Source organism: Phascolarctos cinereus, unplaced genomic scaffold (genome assembly GCF_003287225.1).
Source record: "Phascolarctos cinereus isolate Bilbo 61053 unplaced genomic scaffold, phaCin_HiC Scaffold_4;HRSCAF=312, whole genome shotgun sequence".
NCBI classification, from domain to species: Eukaryota; Metazoa; Chordata; class Mammalia; order Diprotodontia; family Phascolarctidae; genus Phascolarctos; species Phascolarctos cinereus.
The window spans coordinates 663,117,462-663,141,554 of NW_027555847.1; the positions used below are offsets into that span (position 1 = coordinate 663,117,462).

At 51.7% G+C, this 24,093-nt stretch overlaps 1 protein-coding gene across 2 annotated transcripts; it reads left to right on the forward strand.

The window, feature by feature from the left end:
* The first annotated feature begins 671 nt into the window (after positions 1-671).
* DUS3L (dihydrouridine synthase 3 like) lies at positions 672-20,624 on the forward strand. Of its 2 annotated transcripts, XM_020971412.2 has the most exons (13): positions 673-916; positions 3,256-3,568; positions 4,464-5,081; positions 6,682-6,723; positions 9,923-10,075; positions 11,748-11,864; positions 13,174-13,239; positions 13,330-13,440; positions 14,429-14,525; positions 17,637-17,712; positions 19,344-19,532; positions 19,745-19,873; positions 20,429-20,624. In XM_020971412.2, the coding sequence occupies exons 1-13, from the start codon at positions 834-836 to the stop codon at positions 20,499-20,501; spliced, it is 2,067 nt and encodes a 688-aa protein (XP_020827071.1). In that variant the 5' UTR covers positions 673-833; the 3' UTR covers positions 20,502-20,624. The 2 variants fall into 2 exon arrangements, with proteins under 2 accessions (XP_020827073.1, XP_020827071.1); XM_020971414.2 differs by lacking the exons at positions 9,923-10,075; positions 11,748-11,864 and having other exon boundaries at positions 672-916.
* Positions 20,625-24,093: the final 3,469 nt, after the last annotated feature.

Sequence of the window (24,093 nt, forward strand, 5' to 3'; positions counted from 1 at the left end):
ACAGACTGTGAGAGGCGGAGGAGGGGCAGCCTTTAGGGAACAGAATATGGGGGGGGCTGCTTAGGGTGCAGAATGTTGGGGGGGTTAGGACTCAGAAGGTCAGAGGTGGGGGTGGGGCTTAGGACACAGAGTCAGAGGTAGGGGTGGGTTTAGGAAGGTGAAGGTAATAAACATTTATTAGCACTATGTGCCAGGCACTGTGCTGAGTAGGCACTTTACAGGAAGGAAACCCCCTTAGGACAGATTATCAGAGCTGGAGTGGAGGGGGGTCGCCTTTAGAACACAGGATGTCACAAGTCAGGGGTGGGGGCTTCGGGGGAGAGGGCCATGCTCTAAATGGGGGAGGGGAAAGGGAGTGTGAGGATTCTTTCAGTCTGTTTTCAGAGCCCTGAAGGTGATACTTGCGGTGAGCCCGCTTTCCAGAAAAAAGAAGGGGAAGGTCGCCTCCCCTAGACAGCCCGACAAGATGACCCCGCCCCGAGATTTCCAAACCAAGGAAAGCCGGGTCCTTCGGGTCACTACACCTGAGGTCCGCCTTCTGCAAAGCTCCCGCCCCTTGTAAGCGCAAAGCAAACCCACGAAAGCGGAGTGGGGGGAACGGCTTCCGGCATATGCTGCGCAGGCGCACACGCCCCAAAGGAAAGGGCTGACGCCCCATGCGTACACAGTGAAACCGGGCGGAGAGGGAGAGGACGCACACGCACGCACGGCAAGGCCCCGTAAGTCGTAAGGACGCACACGCAGACTAAGCGAGCCAGTGCACGTGCGCTAGCTCGCTTTCACGCAGGCGCCGCACGGGAAAACCTTTCTCGCCGGGGTTCCTGGGCCCGGCAATGGCGGAGGAGACACTTGCTCCACTAGGCGGGGTTTTGGACGCCGGACCTTCCGAGCGAGGCGTGGCACCTATCAAACCCCAGTGAGTGGCAAGGCTGGGGGGAACGTGATGGCTTTAGGCAGAGTTACGGCATGCAGAGACTTGCTCTCTGACAGGGGCCGCACTGCATGCCGGGGTTTAGTGACTCACTTAAACCACGCTGCATTCTGGGATTTAGCTTTTGGCGGGCCGAACTGCATGCCGGGATTTGGAGTGCCCGATGGGCCGCTATTGCATGCTGGGATAAGTGACAGCAGGCAGAGTGGCACGTGGTGCCTTGACAGTGCTGCATGCTGGGATTTGTAGTCTGTGTAGTGTAGGGCGCATACTCTTGTGTGCTCTGGCCAACCCTAAAGTAAGTAAAAAGTGGCGGAGGACTTGGGAGGGGTGGGGGGCCGCGAGAAGGAGAGAAAGGAACTTCTGTGGATTAGTATAGGCTTCTGTAGGAAGTGGCCCTTGAATTGAGCTTTGAAGGAAGTTAGGGATGCCAGGAGGGTGAGGAGAGAGTGCCTTCTGGACATGAGGAACAGCTCATGCAAAAGCACGGAGGTGGGAGATGTAATCTCTCCCTGTCCGTACAGGGAGCAGTAAATAAGCCGGTTTATCTGGATTGTAAAACCCTCAAAGGAGACTAATGTGCTCTGAGGCTGGAAAAGTAGACTGGAGCTAAATATTAAAGGGCTTTTTAAATTTAAAAAAAAAATTTTTTTAGGCAGTTGGGGTTAAGTGACTTGCCCGGGGTCACCGAGCTAGTAAGTGTCAAGTGTTTGTTCTGAGGCCAGATTTGAACTCAGCTCCCCCTGACTCTAGGGCCAGTGCTCTATCCACTGTGCCACCTAGCTGCCCCCTAAAGGGCTTTTTTAAATGCTAAACAGAAGTATTTGTATTTTAGTCTAGAGGCAAGAGGGAACTCCAGGACTTTGTTGAACAAGGGAATGGCATGGTCAGATCTGTACTTTAGGAATGTGGATTGGACGGCTATGATTGGAGAAGGGAAAGACTGGTGTTAGGGAGGCCATTTAGGAGGCTATGGAAATAGTCTACTGGACAGGTGATGAGAGCCTGCACTTGCATGGTGGCTGTGCGATTGAAGCAAAGGGAATGAATGTGAAGATGCTATGGAGGTAGAATCCACAGGACTTGCTGACAGTGGATAAGAATGATGAGGGAAAGGTCACAAAGGTGGTAAGTACATAGAGCTAGAATTTAAACCCGGTTCATCCCAGTAGAAATCAAGGCTGCTCTCCCTCCCACTGCCTATACTCTAAGTTTACATCAGCGTCAGCAGAAGGAAAACAGGGCAGGGACACTGAGTACCCTGATACATTGTCTCCTTTCCTGGGATAGGCCCGCAGACAACAGAGATACACTGTTCTTCTTTTAGGACTGGACCATGCTTGGTCCAGACTAGACGAGTCTCCCGCTTGGTAACTTTAGGAACAAATGTTCAGCCTTGCAGTTAGAGTCATAAAATCCCCCGCATACCAGATTGGAAGAAACGTCTGCTCCACTCCCATTGCTGCCAGCACAAGTCTGCAACCACAGGCCTGAAGGGTCTTGAGAGCTCATCTAGTCCAGTCTTGCAGTTTTGTGAAGAAGGGATCCAGCCATTTGAGTTGACCATTTGTTTAATCTGAGCCAACCTTGCAGGGTGACTTTTAAGAACATAACTAAGGGGACCAAAGACTGCATGACTAGAAATCTTGCATATAGAATGAAGGAAGTAACAATATTTCTGTAATCTGTGATCCAGACTTCATCTGAAATATTGTGCCTAGGCCTGGGGGCCACTTTGTAAGAGGGCCGGTGACAAAGGCCAGTGTATTCAGAGGAGAATGATCACAATGGTGAAGGGTCCGGAATGCTGTATGAAAACAGTTGGAAAAATTGAGGAAGTCTAAGTTACAGAGCAACTGTTTTCTGGGAGACTTGATCACGTCTGCAGCTTTGTGTAGCAGAAAGTTCCATGAACCTAGATTCATAGGACTCAGGGCTAAATTCCTAGTTTGCTGCTTATGACCAATGAGCAGGGAAAGTCCATCCTTCTCTGTGTTTCTGTTTCCTGGTCTAAAATGAGGGGATACACTCAGATGACCTCCTAAGTTTCCTTTCAGCTCTAAATCCTGTGATCTGAAGGGCTCTGTTAAGGCTGAGGGAGCTGATCTGTTTTATACGACGTAAGAGAACCAGCACCAGGCCTTGCATTTAGCAGTGAATTTGCCAACTAGGGTGATCTTTAATTAGAGTCAGAGTGCTTGTTGAGAGTGTTGTGGAGGGGCATTGTTCCTGTTTGGGCACACATTGGACTAGGCACCCTTTGAGGGCCCTTCCAGCTCTGAGATGCTGATTTGGTTAGCAAGGCCACATCTTCTCCTCTACAGGTACCTTACTACAAAGGAGCAGTTCCACACGTTCCTTGGAACCAAAGGGAAAAGCCCAGGGGACCGGGCTGTGGGAGAGCCAGACAGTGACAGAGCTGAGATAGGATCATCTGTTTGCTGCAACTCTTCTGATCCTGACACCAAAAGACTCAAGCTTGAGGATGGAGAAGCGGAGGGTGTGGAAAGGCCACCCTTGGAAGTGGAAGAGGGGGAGCCCCAGCAGAAAAAGAGAGCCCGGGGCCAGAATAAGAGGAGACCCCACATGAAACCAACTTGCTATGATGACAACAGGTTATGCCCATCCCTGGTCCAGGTGAGCCCGCCTCGGCTACTGTGGATGGTTTCCTTGCCTTCGAGTCTCTGGTCTAAGGAGCTCCGCAGCATGCTTGGAGGGTCCTCAGGCCAGGCCTCAGTCTTTGCTTAGAGCTTAATCCTCTTCTATGGGTATTGCCTGGGCCGTGAGGGGTGGAGTATCATGACATGACATGGCAATGATTCTCCTAGGAATGCCTTGTTTGGTGTCCTGGCCTCAGGGCTCTTGAACCTTAATTGCATACAGTCTCTTTACAGGCCTTGAATTTGGTAAGATCCTTCCCTGTTCTACAATCACATCCCACCTTTCAAATGAGGTACCAGATATAAGTCCATTTGGAAAGTCCCTTAACTCCTGAAAGTGCCAACACTATTGTTCTCTTGCTCTGAGCCTCCCAATACCCCAGGGGGGCAGGCCGGGCCACTGAGATTACCAGCGGATGAGGAAACTGAGTCCTAGACCAGTGAAGTAGCTCATTCAAATTCCACAGTGATCCCTTGTAGAGAAAGGCCCCTGCCTGGAGCTGTGGACTCCTTTTGCTTTTTGGCTGTCCCACAGCCAGTTGTGGGGTGCTGGGTGTGCTGCTGCTTTTTGAAGTGGGCCCGGGGTCAGACAGGGATAGATGAGAGAGTACGTACCCCCTGGGCACCCACAGACTGCCTGAAAACTTTCTGAATAGCATCTCTCTCTCTCTCTTTCTCTCCTCTCTCGTGCTTCTTTTTAGAGCGTCACGAACAAAGAATAACGTTTTAGTGATGGCTTTTTCCGCTTCTGTCACTTCCCAGTACTCCCTTCTTCCTTTCCCCCATAGGATCCTCTCAAAACGAGCTGACACAGAGGCTGCTCGTGCCGCCATTTATAACCACAGTTTACCCCCTCTATCTCCTCTGTCAAGGAGTCAGCTGAAAAATGCTTCTTTGGTGAGCGCTGCCGCTTTCTGCATGACGTGGACATTTACTTGGCTTCCAAACCCCCAGACCTTGGGGACAAGTGTGTCTTGTTTGAGACCTTTGGGAAATGCATCTATGGTGTGACATGCCGTTTTGCCAGGGCCCACATGGGTCCCCAGCACCAGAACCTGGTGAAGGAGGAGCTGGTGAAACAATGGGAGGGCCAGAAACTCACAAGCAATGGTCTCAGCAAAGACCTGCAGCATCAGCTTCGAAAGAAGAAAGTCCGGTTTGACCACTCAGAGAAGTACCTGAAGCAGCTGTCTAAGTCAGGAAGGGTAGAGACTGGGGAAGACCAGACCCCGATTCCTGCTGCTGAGCCAGAGGCACCCAAGGGTGAACCGTTCGAGGCCTCCATCGACTTTCCGGGACACATGGCCCAGAATTCTGCCAGCGCTGATGCTCATGAGTCCCTGGCAAGTCTTGAATCAGGGGTACCATTGTCAGAAACTGTTTCAGGGATCCTGGAGCGAGAAACCACCCCCCAGACAGACGTTGTCTGTTCCTCAGGGCACCTGACTGATGAGGACCTTATCAAGCTCCGGCCCCGTGAGAAGAAAAGGGTATGTATGACAGGGGTGCCAGGTTTTCTGCTTCCCAGTGTCACCTTCCTTGGCCACCTGGCCCATCCTTTCCACTTAGAGGACCTCGTTCCTGTGATGAGAACCAGCTATGGCCTCAGACTGTGCTTGACAAAAGTGGCCGGGGTAGCGTAGATGTACTTTGTATCTTCCATTCGGCAAGTCTGTACAGACCTCTTATTGGGTGCTCGGCCCTGCGCTAGCTAGCACCCAAAGGATGAGACATTTCCTGCTCCCTGGAAAATTGACAGTCTTATGGAAAGACAGGTCGCACACATCTAGAAAGCTGAGTTTGCACACTCTAATAGGAGGATTGGGCCATTGGATTTGGGGCTGGAAGGGACACCCACTCTTCATCTTTCTGTCACCCCTTGGGTTACTGGGAAAGTCATAGGAAAGTGGTCCATGATTCACAGCCAGGGGACAATGGCTCTGGAGCCGGACATCTTACAAATGAGAAAACTGAGGCTTGGGGAGGTCAGTGGCTTGCCCAAGGTTATTATGCAAGTGGTAAACGTTAGAGTTGGGATTCGAACCTAGGTTCTCTGGCTCTGGGGCCATTGTTCTTTCCTCTGTACTACATGGCCTCCCCTAACCCCATAGTATTCCTGGGAAAATCCAGAGGACTCCTGAGAAAGCCTGCTGCCCACCTCTTGATAAAGAGGGGATGGTCTCAGAAGGCAGGTTGACAATGATGGTTTTGGGTTTTGAATGTGGCCAATATGGTCGTGTTTGTTTGGTTTGACTATGTGTTTGTGATGCCTTCTTGAGAAAGCAAGATCGGGAGGGGAAGGTGGAAGGGAGAGAATTTGATCCTGAAAATAAAATTGAATTAAAAAACAAAAAAGAAAATGAATGTTAAAAAAAAAATAGAACTATTACTAGCTGTGTGACCCTGGGCAAGTCTCTTAACCCCAATTGCCTAAAAAAAAAAAGAGCTAAACAACAGCATGCAGTCAGGAATTGTTAAAAGTCAGGCACAGTTTCCCAGATGTGATTCAGCTCCATCTCCTCCTGCTGGAGTGGGGGCCCAGCTCACTGTTTGAATAACAGTGAAAGGGTTAAATAGCAACACCAGTGATAGTGCATGAGAGGTCATGAGGGTGCTTATCCCCAGATGCTTGGGGGGAGTCAGAGACTGAACTGTGCTGGAGTGGTCGGAAAGGTGTCCAGAGGGTGTGTAGGACTTTAACTGAGATTTGAAGAATATTTAGAATAGGGAAAGCGAGGAGGCACATGCACAAAGATAGGGAATGGGGACGCACAGGGGAGGTACCTGGGAAGTGGTGAGAGAGGAGACTGGGAAGAGAATGGGGTGCCTTTGTGAAGGGCCTCGAAGGCTGGATTCAGCCCATCTCCTTTTCCCCACAAAGCCCGAGTGCATTTCCTTCTGTTCCCTATGTCATGTTGAGGCCCACATGGAAGGGGCCTGTAGAAAGTGGAGTTGAGCCAATGCCTGAGGCTCAGAGCAGGTCAGGGCCCCCAGGCACAGTGAAGCCTAGTGATCCCTCAGGGCCTTCCCTCACCAAGCCCTCCTCCTGTGCTTGCTTCCACTTTAGTGATCCTCTCTTTTCTTTTCTAGCTAAACATCCAAAACAAGCTATATCTGGCCCCGCTCACCACGGTAAGTCCCTGACCCCTCTGTCGAGAAGCAGGCTTAGACTCGCACGGCTGGAAGACCCCATGACAACAGAGGAGATGGGACCTCATAGACCGTCTCCTATCCCAGCCCCTTGTTTGTACAGACAGCAAAGTGAGGGTCAGAAGGGCAGTGGGACCAGGGGTCTTTGGCACTAGCTCACAGGACTCAGATATAGGAGAGCCCTTCAAGATCATCTAGTCTGACCCCTCCTCATCTTACAGACAGGGAAATGAAAGCCAGAGGGAAGGGGGCTCACTAGAGGTTACACAGGTAATGCCAGAAGAGCTGAGGCTCGAAGCCCAGAGCAGGAGGGGGCTCACCATAGGTCACATAGGGAATGCCAGAAGAGCTGAGGCTTGAAGCCCAGAGCAGGAGGGGGCTCACCATAGGTCACATAGGGAATGCCAGAAGAGCCGAGGCTCGAAGCCCAGAGGGGGAGGGGGCTCACCAGAGGTCACATAGGTAATGCCAGAAGAGCTGAGGCTCGAAGCCCAGAGGAGAGGGGGCTCACCAGAGGTCACATAGGGAATGCCAGAAGAGCTGAGGCTTGAAGCCCAGAGGGGGAGGGGGCTCACCAGAGGTCACATAGGGAATGCCAGAAGAGCCGAGGCTCGAAGCCCAGAGCAGGAGGGGGCTCACCATAGGTCACATAGTTAATGCCAGAAGAGCTGAGGCTCGAAGCCCAGAGCAGGAGGGGGCTCACCATAGGTCACATAGGTAATGCCAGAAGAGCCGAGGCTCGAAGCCCAGAGCGGGAGGGGGCTCACCATAGGTCACATAGGGAATGCCAGAAGAGCTGAGGCTCGAAGCCCAGAGCAGGAGGGGGCTCACCATAGGTCACATAGGGAATGCCAGAAGAGCTGAGGCTTGAAGCCCAGAGCAGGAGGGGGCTCACCATAGGTCACATAGGGAATGCCAGAAGAGCCGAGGCTCGAAGCCCAGAGGGAGAGGGGGCTCACCATAGGTCACATAGGTAATGCCAGAAGAGCTGAGGCTCGAAGCCCAGAGCAGGAGGGGGCTCACCATAGGTCACATAGGGAATGCCAGAGGAGCTGAGGCTCGAAGCTCAGGGGGAAGGGGGCTCACCAGTGGTCACATAGGGAATGCCAGAAGAGCTGAGGCTCAAAGCCCAGTCTTCTCCTTCCATGTCTGTTGCTTTTGCTGTTCTGCAATGCTTCTTTGGAAAACCAAGTTTGCCTGGTTTATTTTGATGTTATTTATGTCTTTAGGCCCCCTTCTTGATTCCTACACAAAGAAAGAACTGTCCTGGTCTAAATTAGGGTAGGTTAGAAAGCATCCCTAGACATAACTACAGCCCTGGGTCCCTTTGGAATAAAGGGCCCTTGGTCTGCCCCTCTGGCCTTAGTGTACCCATTTATGAAATGGGGATGGCCCTGGCACAATGATGAGGGAGCTACTTTCACTAGGGGTTCTTGAACTTTTCTGAAGGAGCAGCATGTGTGTCTGTGTGACTCTGAACCTCTGTGCCAGCATAGGGACCTTCCCATGGCATGATGGGAGAGCTACTTGAGATGGCATGGAGGAGAGGTATTGTCAATCACAGCTTCAGATAATACCCTGGTTTAGGAGCAGTATGAAAGAAAGTCTCCCTCTGATCCATCCAAACCAAGTTTTGAACTCGGGTGCTTAGAATCCAAATCCAGTGTTCTTTCTGCTTCAGACTAGGCCCCCTGGCAGTCATTGCTTCTTTCCTGCTTATTTGTTTGGGTTTCCATGCCCCACTTCAGGGTAATGCCATATAGGGGCTGCTGGTTCTGGGAACCTGTCAGCCTAAGCCAGTTGAATTTATTTCACTGAGCAGTTAGGCCAAGGCTGGCAGCCCGTGGCTCAGAAGATGATTACCAGTGAGTTGGAGACAGGCAGGGCTGAGGGAGGGAGAGCTTGTCTGCCTCGCTCCCTGCCCATAACTGTTCATTCCCTCCCAGGTGCCGGGGATGTTGACAGACTCGGTTGGAGGGAATATTTCGTTTGGGCTTTCTCGAGTTGCTTGTTTGCCAGTGAGCTCATCTGGGTCCCTCCTTCTTCCTCTGTCCCTGTGTACTTCTCTACCCTCCCCCACACACACCTTAGAATCATAAGATTTGTTTATTTTTATTTTAAAATACATTTTCAGTGATTTCACTTGTCTTTGCCCTCGTAGTTAGTTTCTTATCCCTGTTTGTTTCCAGGAAATTTTAATGAGCAAAACAGTCCATAGACCTTGTCTTACAGGGTGCATGACACCTTTGTCCTAGTCTCCTCTGCCAGGAGGGACGGAGTGGTTTTCATTATTTCATCTCTAGAGCTTTAGGTAATGTTTTCCTTTCCCTTCATGATTTTTAACTTCTGTCCACGTCATCTCTGTCTCTTTCTTGTTCCCTGGGTTCTGCTTATACCGGTTTGCAGCAGTTCCTACACAAGTTCCCACTTTTCTTTGAATTCTTCAAGTTGCATGATTTACTCCATTGCGATTGTAGACCAGAGGTTTTTAGCCATTCCCCTGTCAGTGGGGTCAGAGGGTGCTCTCTTTGCTTTCAGCATCTTGCTACCACAGAGGTGCTCGGCATAATTTGGTGTGATATTGTGCCTTTGGGTCTGTCCCTGACTTTGGGACCTTGGAGCTAATGTGGTCCAGCCTCCTCATTGGACAGAGGAAGAACTGAAAGCCCCGCAGAGAAAGTTCTGCAGGGGCTCAACAGCCAGATCGTGAGATTGTGAAGAAGCCTGGCTCCTCTGACGTCAGCACTGAGCCCTGCTGCAGAGAGCCAGCCCGGATCAGGCTTTTTACCTGGGAAACTGGCATCTGGGAGTAGGGCCGGCCTTCTGTTGAACAGAATTCCATTCACCTGCCACCTCCTGCAGGAAGCCTTCCTAATGCTTCTGGTGTCTCTCCTCGGCTGTCATCTCTAACGTGCCCTGGAGGCAGCTTGTTTGCTGGTTGTGTACCCAGTGGATTTGAGAGCAGGGATTGTTTTTTGTCTTTCTTTGTATCCCCAGAGCATAGCACAGTGCCCAGCACACAGTAGACGCTTGATAAATGCTGAGTGACTCACCATCACCTTCTCGTTCCTTGAGGGAGAAGGTAGCTTTGATGTGGAGGTGGGCATGGGCTCTGCTTGGAGGCTCGGTGGCAGCCTGGCTCTGAGGAGGCCACGTGCATTTCTGTGTTGGGGGGTTTCAGTGTGGCAATCTGCCCTTCCGGAGGATCTGCAAGCGATTTGGAGCCGATGTGACCTGTGGGGAGATGGCTGTGTGCACCAACCTGCTCCAGGGCCAGTCATCAGAGTGGGCCCTGCTCAAAAGACACCACACGGAAGACCTCTTTGGTGTGCAGGTCAGTGTCTGCCCCGCCGGCCCCCCCCCCCAAGGGGAGTCACACTGGCTGCTCAGTCACTCCTGGGCCTTGGTTGTCTCCTCCACTGAAAGAAGTGACTGAACTAAGTGGTCTCTAGGAGCCTGTCCAGCTCTAGACTTGGCGACCCTTTAGGGACAGAGCATTGTTCTAGAATGGATTGGAGCCCCTGCCACCCCAAGCCCAATGTTCTCCTAGGTGGCACAGTGGATAGAGCCCTGGGCCTGGAGTCAGGAAGATATGAGTTCGAATCTGGTCTCAGACACTAGCTGGGTGACCCTGGGCAAGTCACTTCACCCTGTTTGTCTCAGTTACCTTATCCATAGAATAAGCTGGAGAAGGAAGTGGCAAAGCAGTCCAGTGTCTTTGCCAAGAAAACCCCAGATGGGGTCACGAAGAGTCAGACGGGACTGAAATGACGGTGTTTACAGATCCAGACTGACCTCAGACTCTCCCCTCTTCCTCAGCTTTCGTATCTCAGGTGTCACGTGGTGTTGATCTCAGCAACGTCTCTTGCATCTGGCCCCCGCCCTCCTTCAGTCCTCCCCCCCCCTGAATCCTCCCTCCAGCCCCCCAGCAGGCAGGCCTCCTCAGCTCCCGTCTGTCTCCTGTGCGTAGATCTGGTCGTGTTGCTCCTGCGCTCAGCAGTTTGCACTGGTTGCCCACTTCAGCATGACCCTCTGTCTGCTGCTGTCTTTTCTTTCCAGCCTTTCTTTTGACATTCCCCCCTCAGCACGTTGTGCTTTCACCACACTGGAGGTTCTCAGTTCCCCTAACAGACTCCGTGCCTCAGTGTGCTTGCTTAAGCTGCGGATCGTCTCTTTCTCACCGCTGTGTTAGGGCAGGTGCTGGGGAACAGCCTGGTGAGAGATCCGAGGAGCCCAAAGTCCAGTACCTAGTGTTGTCCTCTGTGTCCCCTTGAGCTGCTGAGCCCAGCATTCCCTGAGGACACCTTGGGGCTAGCTGGCTGCTGAGGGATACCCAGCTTCTCTCGTAGAAGATGCTGCGTAAAAATCGTCGTCAGTCTGTGTAACTGGTAGTGCAGTGGAGTCCTTCTGGACCATGCGCTCTGCATGTGATACTGTACGAGATAACACATAAACATGGCGGTGTTGGGCAAACCCCTGGTTCGTGGCCTTTATTTTGGGTCAAAAGGACATAATTGCTAGTCATGGGATTGTATGAGAGGATCCTCTGAAAGGGCCTTCAGAGGCCCACTGCATATAGTCCAGCCCTATCATTTTACAAAAGAGAACACATGGGGCAGCTAGGTGGCACCATGGATAGAGCTCCGGCCTTGGAGTCAGGAGGACCTGAGTTCAAATGTGGCCTCAGACACTTGGCACTTACTAGTTGTGTGACCCTGGGCAAGTCACTTAACCCCGATCGCCTCACCAAAAAGCCAAAAAAAATAAAGACAGAGAGCACATGATGGAAAGGCACTGGATTTACCCGAGGTAGTAATAGAGCTGGAATTTGAATTCAAGTCCAGTGACTGCAAATCCAGTGCTTTTGCCCCTACTCAGCACTGTTGGCCTCTGTGAGGTCTGGCTCCTTACTGGCCCCTCCCAGTGGGAGTGAGGGGGCCTGGGGGCTAGGTGATGTGTGATGGGACGGGCTTGTTCAGGAGCTGCCCTGTCCTGTCTCCCTACAGCTGGAGGGAGCCTTTCCTGACACCATGACCAAGTGTGCAGAGCTGCTGAACCGGACTGTGGAAGTAGACTTTGTGGACATCAACGTCGGCTGCCCCATCGACCTTGTGTACAAGAAGGTAGTGGACCACTGACCGCTGAGGCTCCCACAGCTCTGGGCCCTTTTTTACCATCAGACTGATGGTGTCCCAGCCAACCTCTCCCCCACAGCCTCTGGTTATCCCTGACCGATGACAGCCTTGGACGAGGGGGTAAATGGAAAGAAGGGCCCCGACAGGTCATCTGGCGTGTGGGACAGCCCCCATCTTGTAGCGATCTCTTCATCAGTCCCCTCACCAAGTGGCCATCTTGCCTCTTCTCAGATCCTTCCAGTGACTGGGAGCTCACCTTTTCATGAGGCGTTCTGTTACCTAGTTATGAGGGATGTAGTTCTTATTGAGACACCTGCTCTTGACTGCTAGTGCCTATACCTTTGCCAAAGGGTTTGGAAGCCCAAGGGGTCAGTGATAACTAATCAGAGGGTAGGAAGATGACCCCAGCTTACCCTCCCAGTGAGAGCCAGCGATGGACTTGTCTCTAGTGTAACCACCCCTGCCCTTATTCTGCAACAGTCCCTGTTCTTCCTTGCCTCCTTCCTCTTCTCTGCAAGCTCCCAACTTCTCCTCTTGCTCCCCTGAACAGAATGTTGGCCCCTCAGGCCAGCTGCACCTTAAATATTCGTCGGGCCCCTACGGTAGCAGCTGTATGGGTGCCAGATTCCGGTGCCTCCTCTGCCTCCATTCCCCCATCTCTGTTTGGGGTGTGATGACTGAGTCGCACAGGATGAGCAGGCGTGGATGGCTTGGGGCAGGTCACATATCTCATTATATTGTCTTTCCACTCAGAGTCATCGCTCTTGAGGCCCTACCTGTTACTGTCCTGGGCACCTCCAGCCTTGCGGGTGCCTATGTTCAGAATGTCCACGTTCTCCCTCACCCTGCACCTGAGCTCCGTCACCACATGTCATTTCTACTTCCATAGCTCTGGCATCCATCCCCTTCTCCTGGCACAGCCACCCCCTAGTGCAAGGCCTTATCCTCTCACGTGGTTTCTGTAATGTCCACATCAGCCTCAGGTCCGCCCGTCTCCGGCCTGTCCTCCACACAGGTGCCGCAGTGATTTTCGTCCACTGTGGTTCTGACCACATTTCTCCCCACTCACTAAACCCCAGCAGCTGCTTATGGCCTGCAGGATCAGATATTTCATCTTTATCGCATTCTTTCTCTAGTTCTATTTTTTGTGTCCATTTTCTAATATACACAGACATGATTTATAAATAAGTAAATCTACACACTGGGGTGTGTACTCACATATTTTTTAACTATAGAAGTGTGTGATTAAAAAAAAAATTTGGAGACCACTGATAATTTCCTGATGCTTCTTTCACAGGGTGGGGGCTGTGCCTTAATGAATCGCTCCAGCAAATTTGAGCAGATTGTCCGGGGGATGAATCAGGTAAGTGCCTGCACCTGTCTCTGAGCCCCAGCCCTGAGATCCCTGGCCCGGGTGAGCCCTGTGCATCGTCCCCTGCCTTCTCTTTTCCAGGTGCTAGATGTGCCTCTGACTGTGAAGATCAGGACAGGGGTGCAGGAGAAGGTCAACTTGGCCCACCGGCTTTTACCTGAACTTCGAGAGTGGGGAGTGGCCCTTGCAACGGTGAGGGAGGACGCGCTGGCCTGGTGGAGTAGGGGGGAGTGGCTCCCAGATCCGAAGGAGGAGCAAGGGCTTAATAAAGCCTTGTAGTTTGAGGCTTTACACCTGTTTGCCTTATTCCACAAGGCCTCATCTGGGCTGAGGCAGGGCCTGTACACAAACCCATAAGGTAGGTCATGGATCCACTCCCTGACCTGGAGCGGGAAGGAATATGGCCTAAATCTCAAGGTGCAAGGTAGAACCAAAAGAATCACAGAGTTTAGAGTTTGAAAGCACCTCAGAGACCCATCTAGTCCAGCCTTCTTGTGGCGCAGCTGAGGGAACTGAGGCCTGGAGAGGGGGCATCCCAGCAGAGGCAGAGCTGGGCTCGGAATTCAGGGTTTTTGCATGCCTTCGAGCCTCTGTATGCCAGAGATACCACGTGCCAAGCCTCACCAATGCAAGGGATCTTCTGAGGGCTAATGTCCAAGTGGACAAGAGCAGGGAAACACTAGGAATTGGAGGGGTGGGGGGACTGTGGGGCATCGTGGAGGAATGAAGGAAGGCCGCACTTAAAATACTGGCCTTGGAGTTGAGGATCCGAGTGCAGATCTCAGCTCTGCCACTTCCTACCCATGAGACCCCAGGTCCGCTAGAGCTGCTGTTCAGGTTGAGGCCCTGAACCTCTCTGGGCCTCGCTTTCCTCATCTGTGTAATGAGGGGGTTGGACCAGATGGCCTTCTGTGTAGCACTCCTCTGTGATGCTGGAACGCCAGGGGAGCAAACCTCTGCCCAATCGAGGCGATTTCCCCCAGACCTCTCTCCTTTGGAGGCTGTTTGCCTGCCCCGATTTTAAGGCTTCCAGGCTCCCATTGCACACCAGCTCCGGCCTTGGCCGAGCGGACGCGTCCCGTCGCCTCCATCACCGAGCCCCGAGTGGGGCTCCCCGTTGGGAGTTGTGCCTCAGGACGCTGACAATGGTGTCTTCTCTCTGTCCCCTGCTTGTGCTCAGCTGCACGGCCGCTCCCGGGAGCAGCGCTACACCAAGGGCGCCGATTGGCAGTACATCCAGCACTGTGTCGCCGTGGCCAGCCCAATGCCCCTGTTTGGTATGTATGTCCTGGACCTGCTGCTGCCTTGTGTCGCAGCTTCCCCACTTAGTCCTGTCTTCCGTGGCTTGAATCACTCTTGTCTCTCCGAGAATAATAGAATTTTAAATAAGGCTAGGAAACTATCTAGTTCAAGCTTTTCATTTTTCAGCTGGGTCAAGTCAAGAGGCATTTATTAAGCACCTACTGTGTGCCAGGTGCTGTGTTAGGTGTTGGGGGTATAAAGGTGGCTTGCCAGAGGTCACATAACTGGTAGTTGGTAGAACTGGGATTTGAACCCAGGTCCCCAAGTCCACATACACTATGCCAGTGTCGCCTTCTAGGTCCTGTGCCCCTTCCCCTTCCTCCTCTCTTTCCCTCACTTGTCTTGTATAGAAGGCCAGAGTCCTCTTCTCAGAGTTCAGTCCTGATCACATAACACCCCCTGGAACCCCAGGAACTACTGTAAATGGATCTCTGCTACCTACAGGAGAGGTAGCATAGTGGAGAGAGTGCTGGTCTTGGGGTCAAAAAGACTGGAGTTCAGATCCCGCCTCAGATACTTACTTAGCTGTGTGACCCCAGGGAGGCGTTAACTTCTCTCTTCCTCAGTTTCCTCATCTGTAAAATGGGGACAATCATAGCACCATTTAATTCACTGGGTGGGGAGGAGCCATAATTGTGTAAAGCCCTTTGTGAACCTTAGAGTGCTACATAATGGAAATAGTTTTGCCTGATTGCGTGTGTATAATCTATATCAAATTGCTTGCCTTCTCAAGGTGGTGAAAAGGGAGGGAAGCAGGGAAAGAATTTGGAAAAAAAGGATGTTAAAAATTGGTTTTACATTTAATTTGAAAAAATTAAATATAAAAATTTTCCAAGAAAAAAAAAGTGATATGTAAGTATGAGCTATCAACTCCCATTATAGGACTGTGGTGTAATGCACAGGTCAAGATTTGGCATCAGAAGACCTGAATTGAAATTTCAGCTACTCACCGCTGAATGGACCTGGACAGATCAGGTCACTTAACCTCTCAAGGCTGAGGCCAGAAAGCCGAGGTTTCATTTCTCTTGTGAAATGAAAGGCTTACACTCAGTGAGCTCCTTCCCAGCTCTGAGTGTTTTGTCCTCTGATCCCCGGGATAAAGCCTTGGAGTCAGAGGTTTAGAGGCAGGAAGGTCCGGAAACCAGCCAGGCTGACCCAGTTTTTTTGCAGGCAGGCAGTCAGGCCCCGTTTCACGATGGCATGCTTGCCTGGATTCTGGACAAAGGACATGCTCTTGAGCTTTCCCAGTCACCAGTGGAGTGAAGCGTGGCTGTGTGCTTGCTCCCATCCTTTTTAGTGTGACGTGTTTAGCAATGTCGTCAGACGCCTCCCACAAAAACGAAAGTGGCATCAAAGTCAGCTACCATGCTGATGGTAAATGACTTAACTTGAAAAGGCTGCAAGCCAAGACTAAAGTGGAGGGAGAATTGGTGCTTGACTTTTTGTTTGCAGATGATTGTGCACCCAGTGTCACCTCTGAGGCTGAGATGAAACAGTACGGATTGGTTCTCAGCTGCTCGTGCTAACTTTGGTCTGACAATTAACACCAAGAAAAGAGAGGTACTCCGCCAGCTGACATTGCACTGTCCATATGTGCAACCATCAGTTACAGCAAATGGAGAAATTGTGAATGCTGTGGATAAGTTTCCTTACCTTGGCAGTATACTTTTCAGGGATGTCCACTTAGATGATGAGGTTGATGTGTGCGTTGCCAGAGCTAGCTCACTCTTTGAGAAACTCCGAAGAAAAGTGTGGAAGAGAAGAGTGCCTACCGAACTGAAGGTCCACAGAGCTGTATGCCTGTGAAACCTGGACAGTATGCCAGCACCGTGACAAGAAACTGAATCGCTTCCATTTGAGTTGTTTTAGGAAGCTTCTGTTTTCTCACTTGGCAAGATAAGGTACCAGACACTGAGGTTCTTTCTCGAGCTGACCTGCCAAGCATTCAGACGCTGCTGCAGAGGGTGTAGGGCTGATGGGCCGGCTGCGGTGTTTGAATGCCAGACATTCACACACCCAAAAGACTATTTTATGGAGAACTCACACAAGGCAAGCACTCACATGGGGGTCAGAGGAAGCATACAGAAGCCTCTTTGAGAGGCTACTGTCCTGTCGACTGTTACACTTTTAGACCTGGAAAGGACCTTAGAGGTCATTAGTCCAAGCCTTTCATTTTGCAGATGAGGAAAGAGGTCCGGGGGCATTAATTGATTTTCTCAAGGCCATGCAGGACTCAAACTTCTTTTCTGACTCATGTCCAACGGTTTTTCTCTTATACTTCCTTGCTTCCCCCCATCCCTAGCATACCATTCTCCTGTTATAGGGTGCCCAGCCCAAGATGGTTCCATATCAAAGGATCTTAATCTTTTTTTGTGTCATGGACTCCTCTGGCAGTCTATAGACCCCTTCTCAGAATGACATTTTAAAGTGTGCAAAACAGCATACATAGGATTACAAAGGAAACAAGTTTTTAAGGTGTAATTTTTCCCTTCCAAGTTCAAATACTGCCCCTCCCCCCAGCCCTCATCTCCTGCATGCAGGCCCAAACTAAGAGCCTCTGCTGTATACTAAGTTGAAAGGCTTCACTGCAAAAGCGGTTTGTGGGCCCAGGGAAGATGCTTCATGTTTAGAGCAAGCAGGCAGCTCAGGGCAGAGGGGAATAAGGAACATTTTTCATCTGAACAAAGGTAATGTCAGGAGACAGAGAGCAGAGCCCAGTGACATCTGTAATTCATGGACGGAGGACTTAAGGCTTTAGATGCATGCTTGGTCAACCCAAAAATGGACAGCCCTGTGCCTGGAAATGCCCACTGCAGCCGCCTTGGAGGGGTCTCAAGCTGTACTTGGCTTCATGTGAGTGGGCTGATATATTCCAGTGCTCATAGCATCTCTTGGCATCCTGCAGTGGAAATAACTGAGTGTAGAATCCTGAGACCTAGATTTCAATTGTTGCTCGCTGCTGACTTCTTTTTGATCTTAGAAGAGTCATTATACTCTCTAGGCCCTCTTGTCCTTCTCCTCTCTACAGTGCAGGGCTAGGCCCCAGGACACTTACAGCTCTAAGTACTGTGTTTTCTCCATGCCAGGAAATGGAGACATTTTATCTTATGAAGATGCCAATCGAGCCTTGCAGACTGGTGTTTCTGGGATTATGATTGCTCGGTAAGTGGTGATCCTTCCTTCTGAAGTTTGCAGACCTTTGAAAGGGGGCTGGTGGAAAGCTCACGGAACAGGGGAAAGGGAGGTAGAAAAAAAGGACGAGTCTTCTTAGCGTTGGCACCTTCTAACTGCTATCCCAGCATCCACAGTGTAGACCTTGAGCTCCCCCAGCTGGCGCCTTAGAGGCTCTAGATGAGCAGTGTTTCCTGGCACCCACACAGGCTTCTGCTACCCTGAGTACCTGCCTAGGCTACACTTGGGTCCTCCATCTTCTGATACTTTGATGTGATGTGAAGGTCCCTGGGGTCCTGAAAGCCGTGCCAATACAGCATGAGTTCTGGCATGTCCCACTTGGCTTTACAGACTTCAGGTTTGGACCAGCCAGGCTCTGTTGGGAGAAGCCTGTCACCAGATAGTGATGAGTCCCCAACAACTGGTGAAGATGCCTACTAAGCCCTAAAATGGCAACCTTCTGTGTCTTTGAGGGAGGCAGATTTTGGCACAATATAAGGGGCAAACCCTTGGTCAGAAGGGGAGCTGTCTGCCTGGGGCGGTTGTGGTTCCCCTGCACCAGAGGTCACTTGTGGAGGGTGTGATGGCGGTGTGGGCTTGGACTGAGGGCCCTGCTGCTGACAGTGATCCTGATGAAAATGCTGCTTCTTGGAAGTGAGGCTCAGGAGCCCAGGAGCTCACTTCTCCAGAAGCAGGGGTTCTGCTGGGGGCTCCCGGGAGCAGGACTTGGACTTTCTGTGCCTCCCCAGAGAGCCAGCCCAGCTCAGAGCTTGGCACTGAGTTGGCGCTCCTTGAGATCCTCTGGATTCAGGCCGTAGGTTCTTGCTTTGGAGTGTCTGCAGCCATAGCATTTGGGGTGAAGGTCTGGTTTGTGGTTTAGGGAGTCCGGTGCTTTGTTCTCCTTTTGGGTGTCATGTTAGGGTGAGTGTCTAAATTTGGCATTAGTGGCTCGGGAGAGGCAGCATGGGGTGGGGGGAGGAGTTCAGGGGTGGAGTCCAGGGGTGGAGTCAGGGTCGTCTGGCCTCCTTCCACCCTGATTACCTCCCAGCTGATCCCAGACAAGTCACTTTACCTCAGTGTCCCTGTCTGTAAAGCAATAACGATCACAGTGCTCCTTCACCACAGGATGGTTAAAGGAGAGGGTGTCGTGAAACTTCACGGCTGTAGCACTGTGAGGTATTAGTCATCTGATTGTGGAGGATGGGTTTTCTGTTGGAAGCCTGGACTGAGCTGACTCTCCGTTGCTGCCAGAAGGAGCATAGCAGTCAGTGGCCCTGTTGCTTATCTCCCGGTCTGTGACTGCAGGGGAGGGGAACACGTGGTCCTCTAGGTCCTTGGGTGCAGCCTTTTATTAAGGGGATTTGTTCTGTGAAGTTTGGATTCAGTCAAAGGGCCTAGAGGGCCACAGGCCCAGGTTCTCCCACCCGTGGGACGCTAGAGCAAAGATCCCTTCCCTGGCCACCAGCCCCTGACAGGTGTGTGTTGTACATAGAAGTCCCGGAGGGCAGGGAGGGCTTCATTCGTATGTGCCTAGCTCAGTGCCTGTGGCTCTGCACCGGGGGCTTGAGACACACGTGTTGGCCGATGGACTGCTGCTTGACGTGCCTGGGTCTGCCCTGCAGAGGCGCCCTGATCAAACCGTGGCTCTTCACTGAGATCAAGGAGCAGCGACACTGGGACATCTCCTCCGGGGAGCGGCTCGACATCTTGCGGGATTTCACCAGCTATGGCCTGGAGCACTGGGGGTCCGACACGCAGGGCGTGGAGAAGACCCGCAAGTTCCTGCTCGAGTGGCTGTCCTTTTTGTGCAGGTACAAATCGGGAAGAGCGTGGTGAGGAGGAAGGCTGACTGGGGGGAGGGTCTTCTGGTTACACAGGTGGACCAGACCCCTGGACTCACCTGCCTCATGAGTACTGATGAAGGAGGCTGGCTCGGTGTCACCTTTCCCAGACGTCCCAGGGTGGGCTGAGCGGGGCTTTTTTCCTCACTCCCTCACCTAAGCTCTGTTTCTGACACGGACAGGTACATCCCAGTGGGCTTGCTGGAACATCTGCCTCAGAAGATCAATGAACGACCTCCCTATTACTTGGGGCGGGATCACCTGGAGACCCTGATGGCCAGCCAGAATGTGGACGACTGGATCTCCATCAGGTTTGTCCCACACGCTGCTCACCGCCCACGCTCCCTCCATCCCCAACCCCCTGGCTCTGGCCACCTGGGCTCTCCCTGCCTGACAACCAGTCTGGTACTCGCCTTTGGAGAGGCTTCCTACCATGTCTGTTTTTGGTCATTACTGTGTGAAACTGTTCATGGAGTGCCTGCAGTACACTAGGGTCCTTCTTGAGGGGGACCTAGGCAAGGGGAAGGGGCTTACGAGCTCTGACCTCTCACCCAGCTCCAGAACACAATCAAAGGCTAGCTTAGATTTGGGCCTGGGGAGGCCAGAGTGGGAACCTCATAGCTTGGATCTGGGTGTGCGTCCTGGCTCTGTCACTGTGTGAGCGTAGGACGCTCCTTCCATGCTTCTCTGGGACGCAGTTTCCCTACCTATAACCAGGGGGGTTGGATGAAATGCTCTCAGATTCAGCATGTCCCACTGTGTGGTTCTGTGGGCCCCTGAGTCAAGGCAGGGCTGTGGTACGCTAGGGAGGAGGAGCTGGAGGTGTCCAGAGGCCTCCCACCCACTCATGGCTGGCTTCTTTTCAGCGAGATGCTCCTGGGGCCTGTTCCACCCGCCTTCACCTTCCTGCCCAAGCACAAAGCTAACTCCTACAGGTAGCGGTCTGAAGTGGGGCCACGAGGGGGCAGCCCTGCCCTGCCAGCTCCTCTGTCCAACACACGTATGCCAGGAGGGTTCTGGGCCTAACAGCTTCCAGAGAAATAAATTTTACTATTTTCTAAAGCCAAGAGTTTTGCTTGCCTGAATTTCCCAGGAGTTGTCTGCCCACTCCTGACCCTTCAGTTCTGTCTCTGTGTGTTCCTGGGTTTCCAGCTTCTTTCAGCTGTTACATACATAGACCCCAACCCTCTTGTAAGGAGAGGGAGTGAGTAGGTTGTGTTTAGCTGTGTTTGTGAGGCTGTCTGACCTGGGACAAAGGAAGCATCTGTGAAGTGCTTACTGTTTACCAGGCACTAGGTCTGGGGTACAAAGGCAGACAAAAGACAGTCTCTGCCCTCAGGGAGCTCACAGTTTAAGGCGGGTGGGGGATACAACATGTAAACAACTATGTATATACAAGAGAAATATGGGATAAATTGGTGTAAATCAACAGAAGGCAGGCCCACCCAATAATATAGGGAAGGGGGGTATTTGAGAAAGGCTTCCTGCAGAAGGTGAGATTTTTTTTTTACTGGGACTTGAAGGAAGCCAGAAAATGAAGATTAGGAGGGAGAGAATCCCAGCTGTAGAGGACAGCTAATGGCAATGCCTGGATTTGGGAGATGGAGTTAAATATTGGAGGAACCATAAGGAGGCCAATGTCACTGGTTGGAAAGGGGGAGGGGACTAAAGTGTAAGAAGACTGGGAAGTAGGGAGGAGGCTGGTGATGATGGGCTTTGAATGCCAAGTAGAACATTTTATACTTGATCTTGGAAGTGATAGGTAGTAACTGGAAGTTTTTGAAGGGGAAGTGGGCGTGGCATGAGCAGACCTTCAATTCAGGAAGATCACTTTGGCAACTAGTGGATGGTGGATTAGAGTGGGGAGAGACTCCAGACAGATACACCCACCAGTAGGCTCTTGCACTAGAGGGGTGGCAGTGTCGGGGGGGGGGGGGGGGGGTGGGGAAGGGGAAGTATTTAGGAGGTGTTAAAAGGTTGAATGGACAGAGAAGAACCTTAACTTAAAAAGGCCAAGGTCTCCCACTGCACCTGGGGCCACCTCCAGGCCTCCTGATCTACATCCCGACACGACCCAGATGGCTCCAGAGGAGAAAGTGAGGCTGGTAACTTTGCGCAGCCCTGCCTCACTTAAATCCAGTTCACTTGCACCTTATGGCATCACCTCCCTATATCATGGTCCTCCTGAAGAAGGAAGGACAAACAACAGTAACAAATCAACGGGACCTGGCAACGAATAGGATTGGGGGTAAGAGTGAGTTGATGATGCCTGCATTTTGAACCTGGGTGACTGGGAAGATGGTGGTGCCATCCGATGTAATAGGGAAGTCAGGAAAGGGAGGAGGTTAGGGGGAAGATAATGAAATCCCTTTGGAATGGCTTGAATTTAAGACGTCTGTGCATCCTGGCTTTGAGCCTCAGGCTAGTCCCTTACTAGACACATGCCTGGGGGTGATTCTTTTGTCCCTTGTGGGCCTTTCTTCCCTCCATCTATAAAAGGAGGTGATGGGACTACATGGTCTCTCATGGCCCTTCCAGCCCTGACGTTTTGGCACTCTGGGCTCGAGTACTTGTCATATCCTGACCACGTATTTGTGGAGCACGCCTTCCTTTCCATAGCACTTTGACAGACTCTCATTTGGTCCTCAGCAGGTAAGGGTGTTTGTTCCCATTTGACGATGAAAGAACTCAGGCAAAGATTGCAGAAGTGATCCAGCTAAGACCGCACAGCAAAGTGAGGATGAGAGCCCCGCCATATGGCAGTCATGACTTTGCCCTAGGACAATGATATTGGTGGGGGTGGGGCATGGCACCCCCTTCCTCCAGCATCAGCACTGTCTGGTGGGACCACCCCTAGGGACTCATCCTCAAGACTGAGTCTACCTCCACTACCTAAGGGGAGTGAGGTCTGGGCCCAGCTCTAAAGGGTGGCCACAGAATGGCGATCATGATCTTTGCTCCAACTCTTCCCAGGGTTGTTTTTGAGGAAAGGGCTTTGTGAACCTCGGGGCACTTGGCCCAAGGGTTCTTTGCCTCTCCGGTGGCAGCCTTGCCCAGCCAATAGACTCCTCAGAAGAATACTTACTTTAAAAAGCACACAACGGGATCCCTAGGATTACAAAGGAGGCCAAAGACTAATAAGGAAGATGTCGTTTTCCTGTACACTTTCACTGGTCCCCTGAAATTCATTCATCAGCCACTCGAGGGTCCTGGAGCTCAGGCTAAGAACCCCTGCGTTAGAACTGAGACTCTGTTTTTATTAGCATCCAACAGGCTTCTCAGTCTGAAACTGAAAGTGGCAGCTAGGCCTTGAGGCTCTGGCCTAGGCTTCCCTTCCACCCCTGAAAGACTTTAGCCTGCGTCAGGGCCCCCACTCCACACACACACACACACACACACACACACACACACACACACACACGCACACGCACACGCACAGCCAGGCCATGCTCTTCCTAGATGTTTGGGACTGGCTCAAATTCAGAAAATCCTGCCTCACAGTCATAGTTGTTCCAAAGTAGAACAGGCAGCTTCGGAGGTGGCCAGTTCCTTGTCAGAGGCTGGATGATCATCTGTTGGAGACATTGGAGAAAGCATTTCTGCTTGGGTGTGGGCCTGACTAGATGGACTCCTTTACAGCGCTGTAATTCTTTGTGAGCCATACCTACATAGGAAGGCAGAGCTCAAGCCAGATGGACAGTCAGTGTCTCTTCCAGCCCTGCCAGACCCCTTGGTAGCACCTTTCAGCCCCCTCCATACTGGGAGGACCCCAAAACACTGGTAGAGCCCTTTTTGCCCCACATATAAACTCCTGCTATTATCTTTTCCTCTCCATATTTCCTCAACATAACTTGACTGGACTTGGAGTCGGGGAGACCAGCGTTCAAATCTTGCCTCCAACATTTACTAGCTGGGTGGCCATGGGCAAGTTATTTAACTCTTTTAGCCTCAGTTTCCTCATCTGTAAAATGAAGGTAATAATATCCCATTTTACAGATGAGAAAACAGACTCCAATGCAATGATTTGCCCACACTTAACTAGTAAGTGGAAGCAGGACCCAAACCCAGGTTTCCTGACTGTTCAGTCAGTGTCCTTTCCACTCTGCCACTTAATCCCATACATATAATACACATAACACAGCGGATACACACCAGCTGTCCACCCTCTCCCCTCATCACCCCTGTTCCCTTTACTCATCATCCCCACACTTCCAGGATGCTTTTATGAACAGTCCTGATTAGTAAAACCGCTCTGTCCCCTGAAGCCTCCCCTTCCTTCCCTTTCCAGCCTTAGGAACAAAAATGACTACCTTTCCTTGCAGTTCCCCTTGGCTGATCTCAAAGCACCAGGGAGTTCATCCCTGGAGGATAGAAGAGGGGCACATCTTAGCTCTGGGCCCATCGTGAAGTGGTGACCAGGTCACAAGGCTAGGACCAGATCCTCCACCTTCACTCCCATGCTTCCCAGACCGTGACTGGGCATCTCGGAACCTCCAAGACTCACCCGGAACCCCTTCTGGAGTAACCATGC

Coding starts and splice junctions, on each gene's coding strand:
- DUS3L (XM_020971412.2), top strand. CDS start 834: ATGGCGGAGGAGACACTTGCTCCACTAGGCGGGGTTTTGGACGCCGGA. Junction 917..3,255: donor GTGGCACCTATCAAACCCCA/GTGAGTGGCAAG, acceptor TCTCCTCTACAG/GTACCTTACTACAAAGGAGC. Junction 13,441..14,428: donor GGGGAGTGGCCCTTGCAACG/GTGAGGGAGGAC, acceptor GCTTGTGCTCAG/CTGCACGGCCGCTCCCGGGA.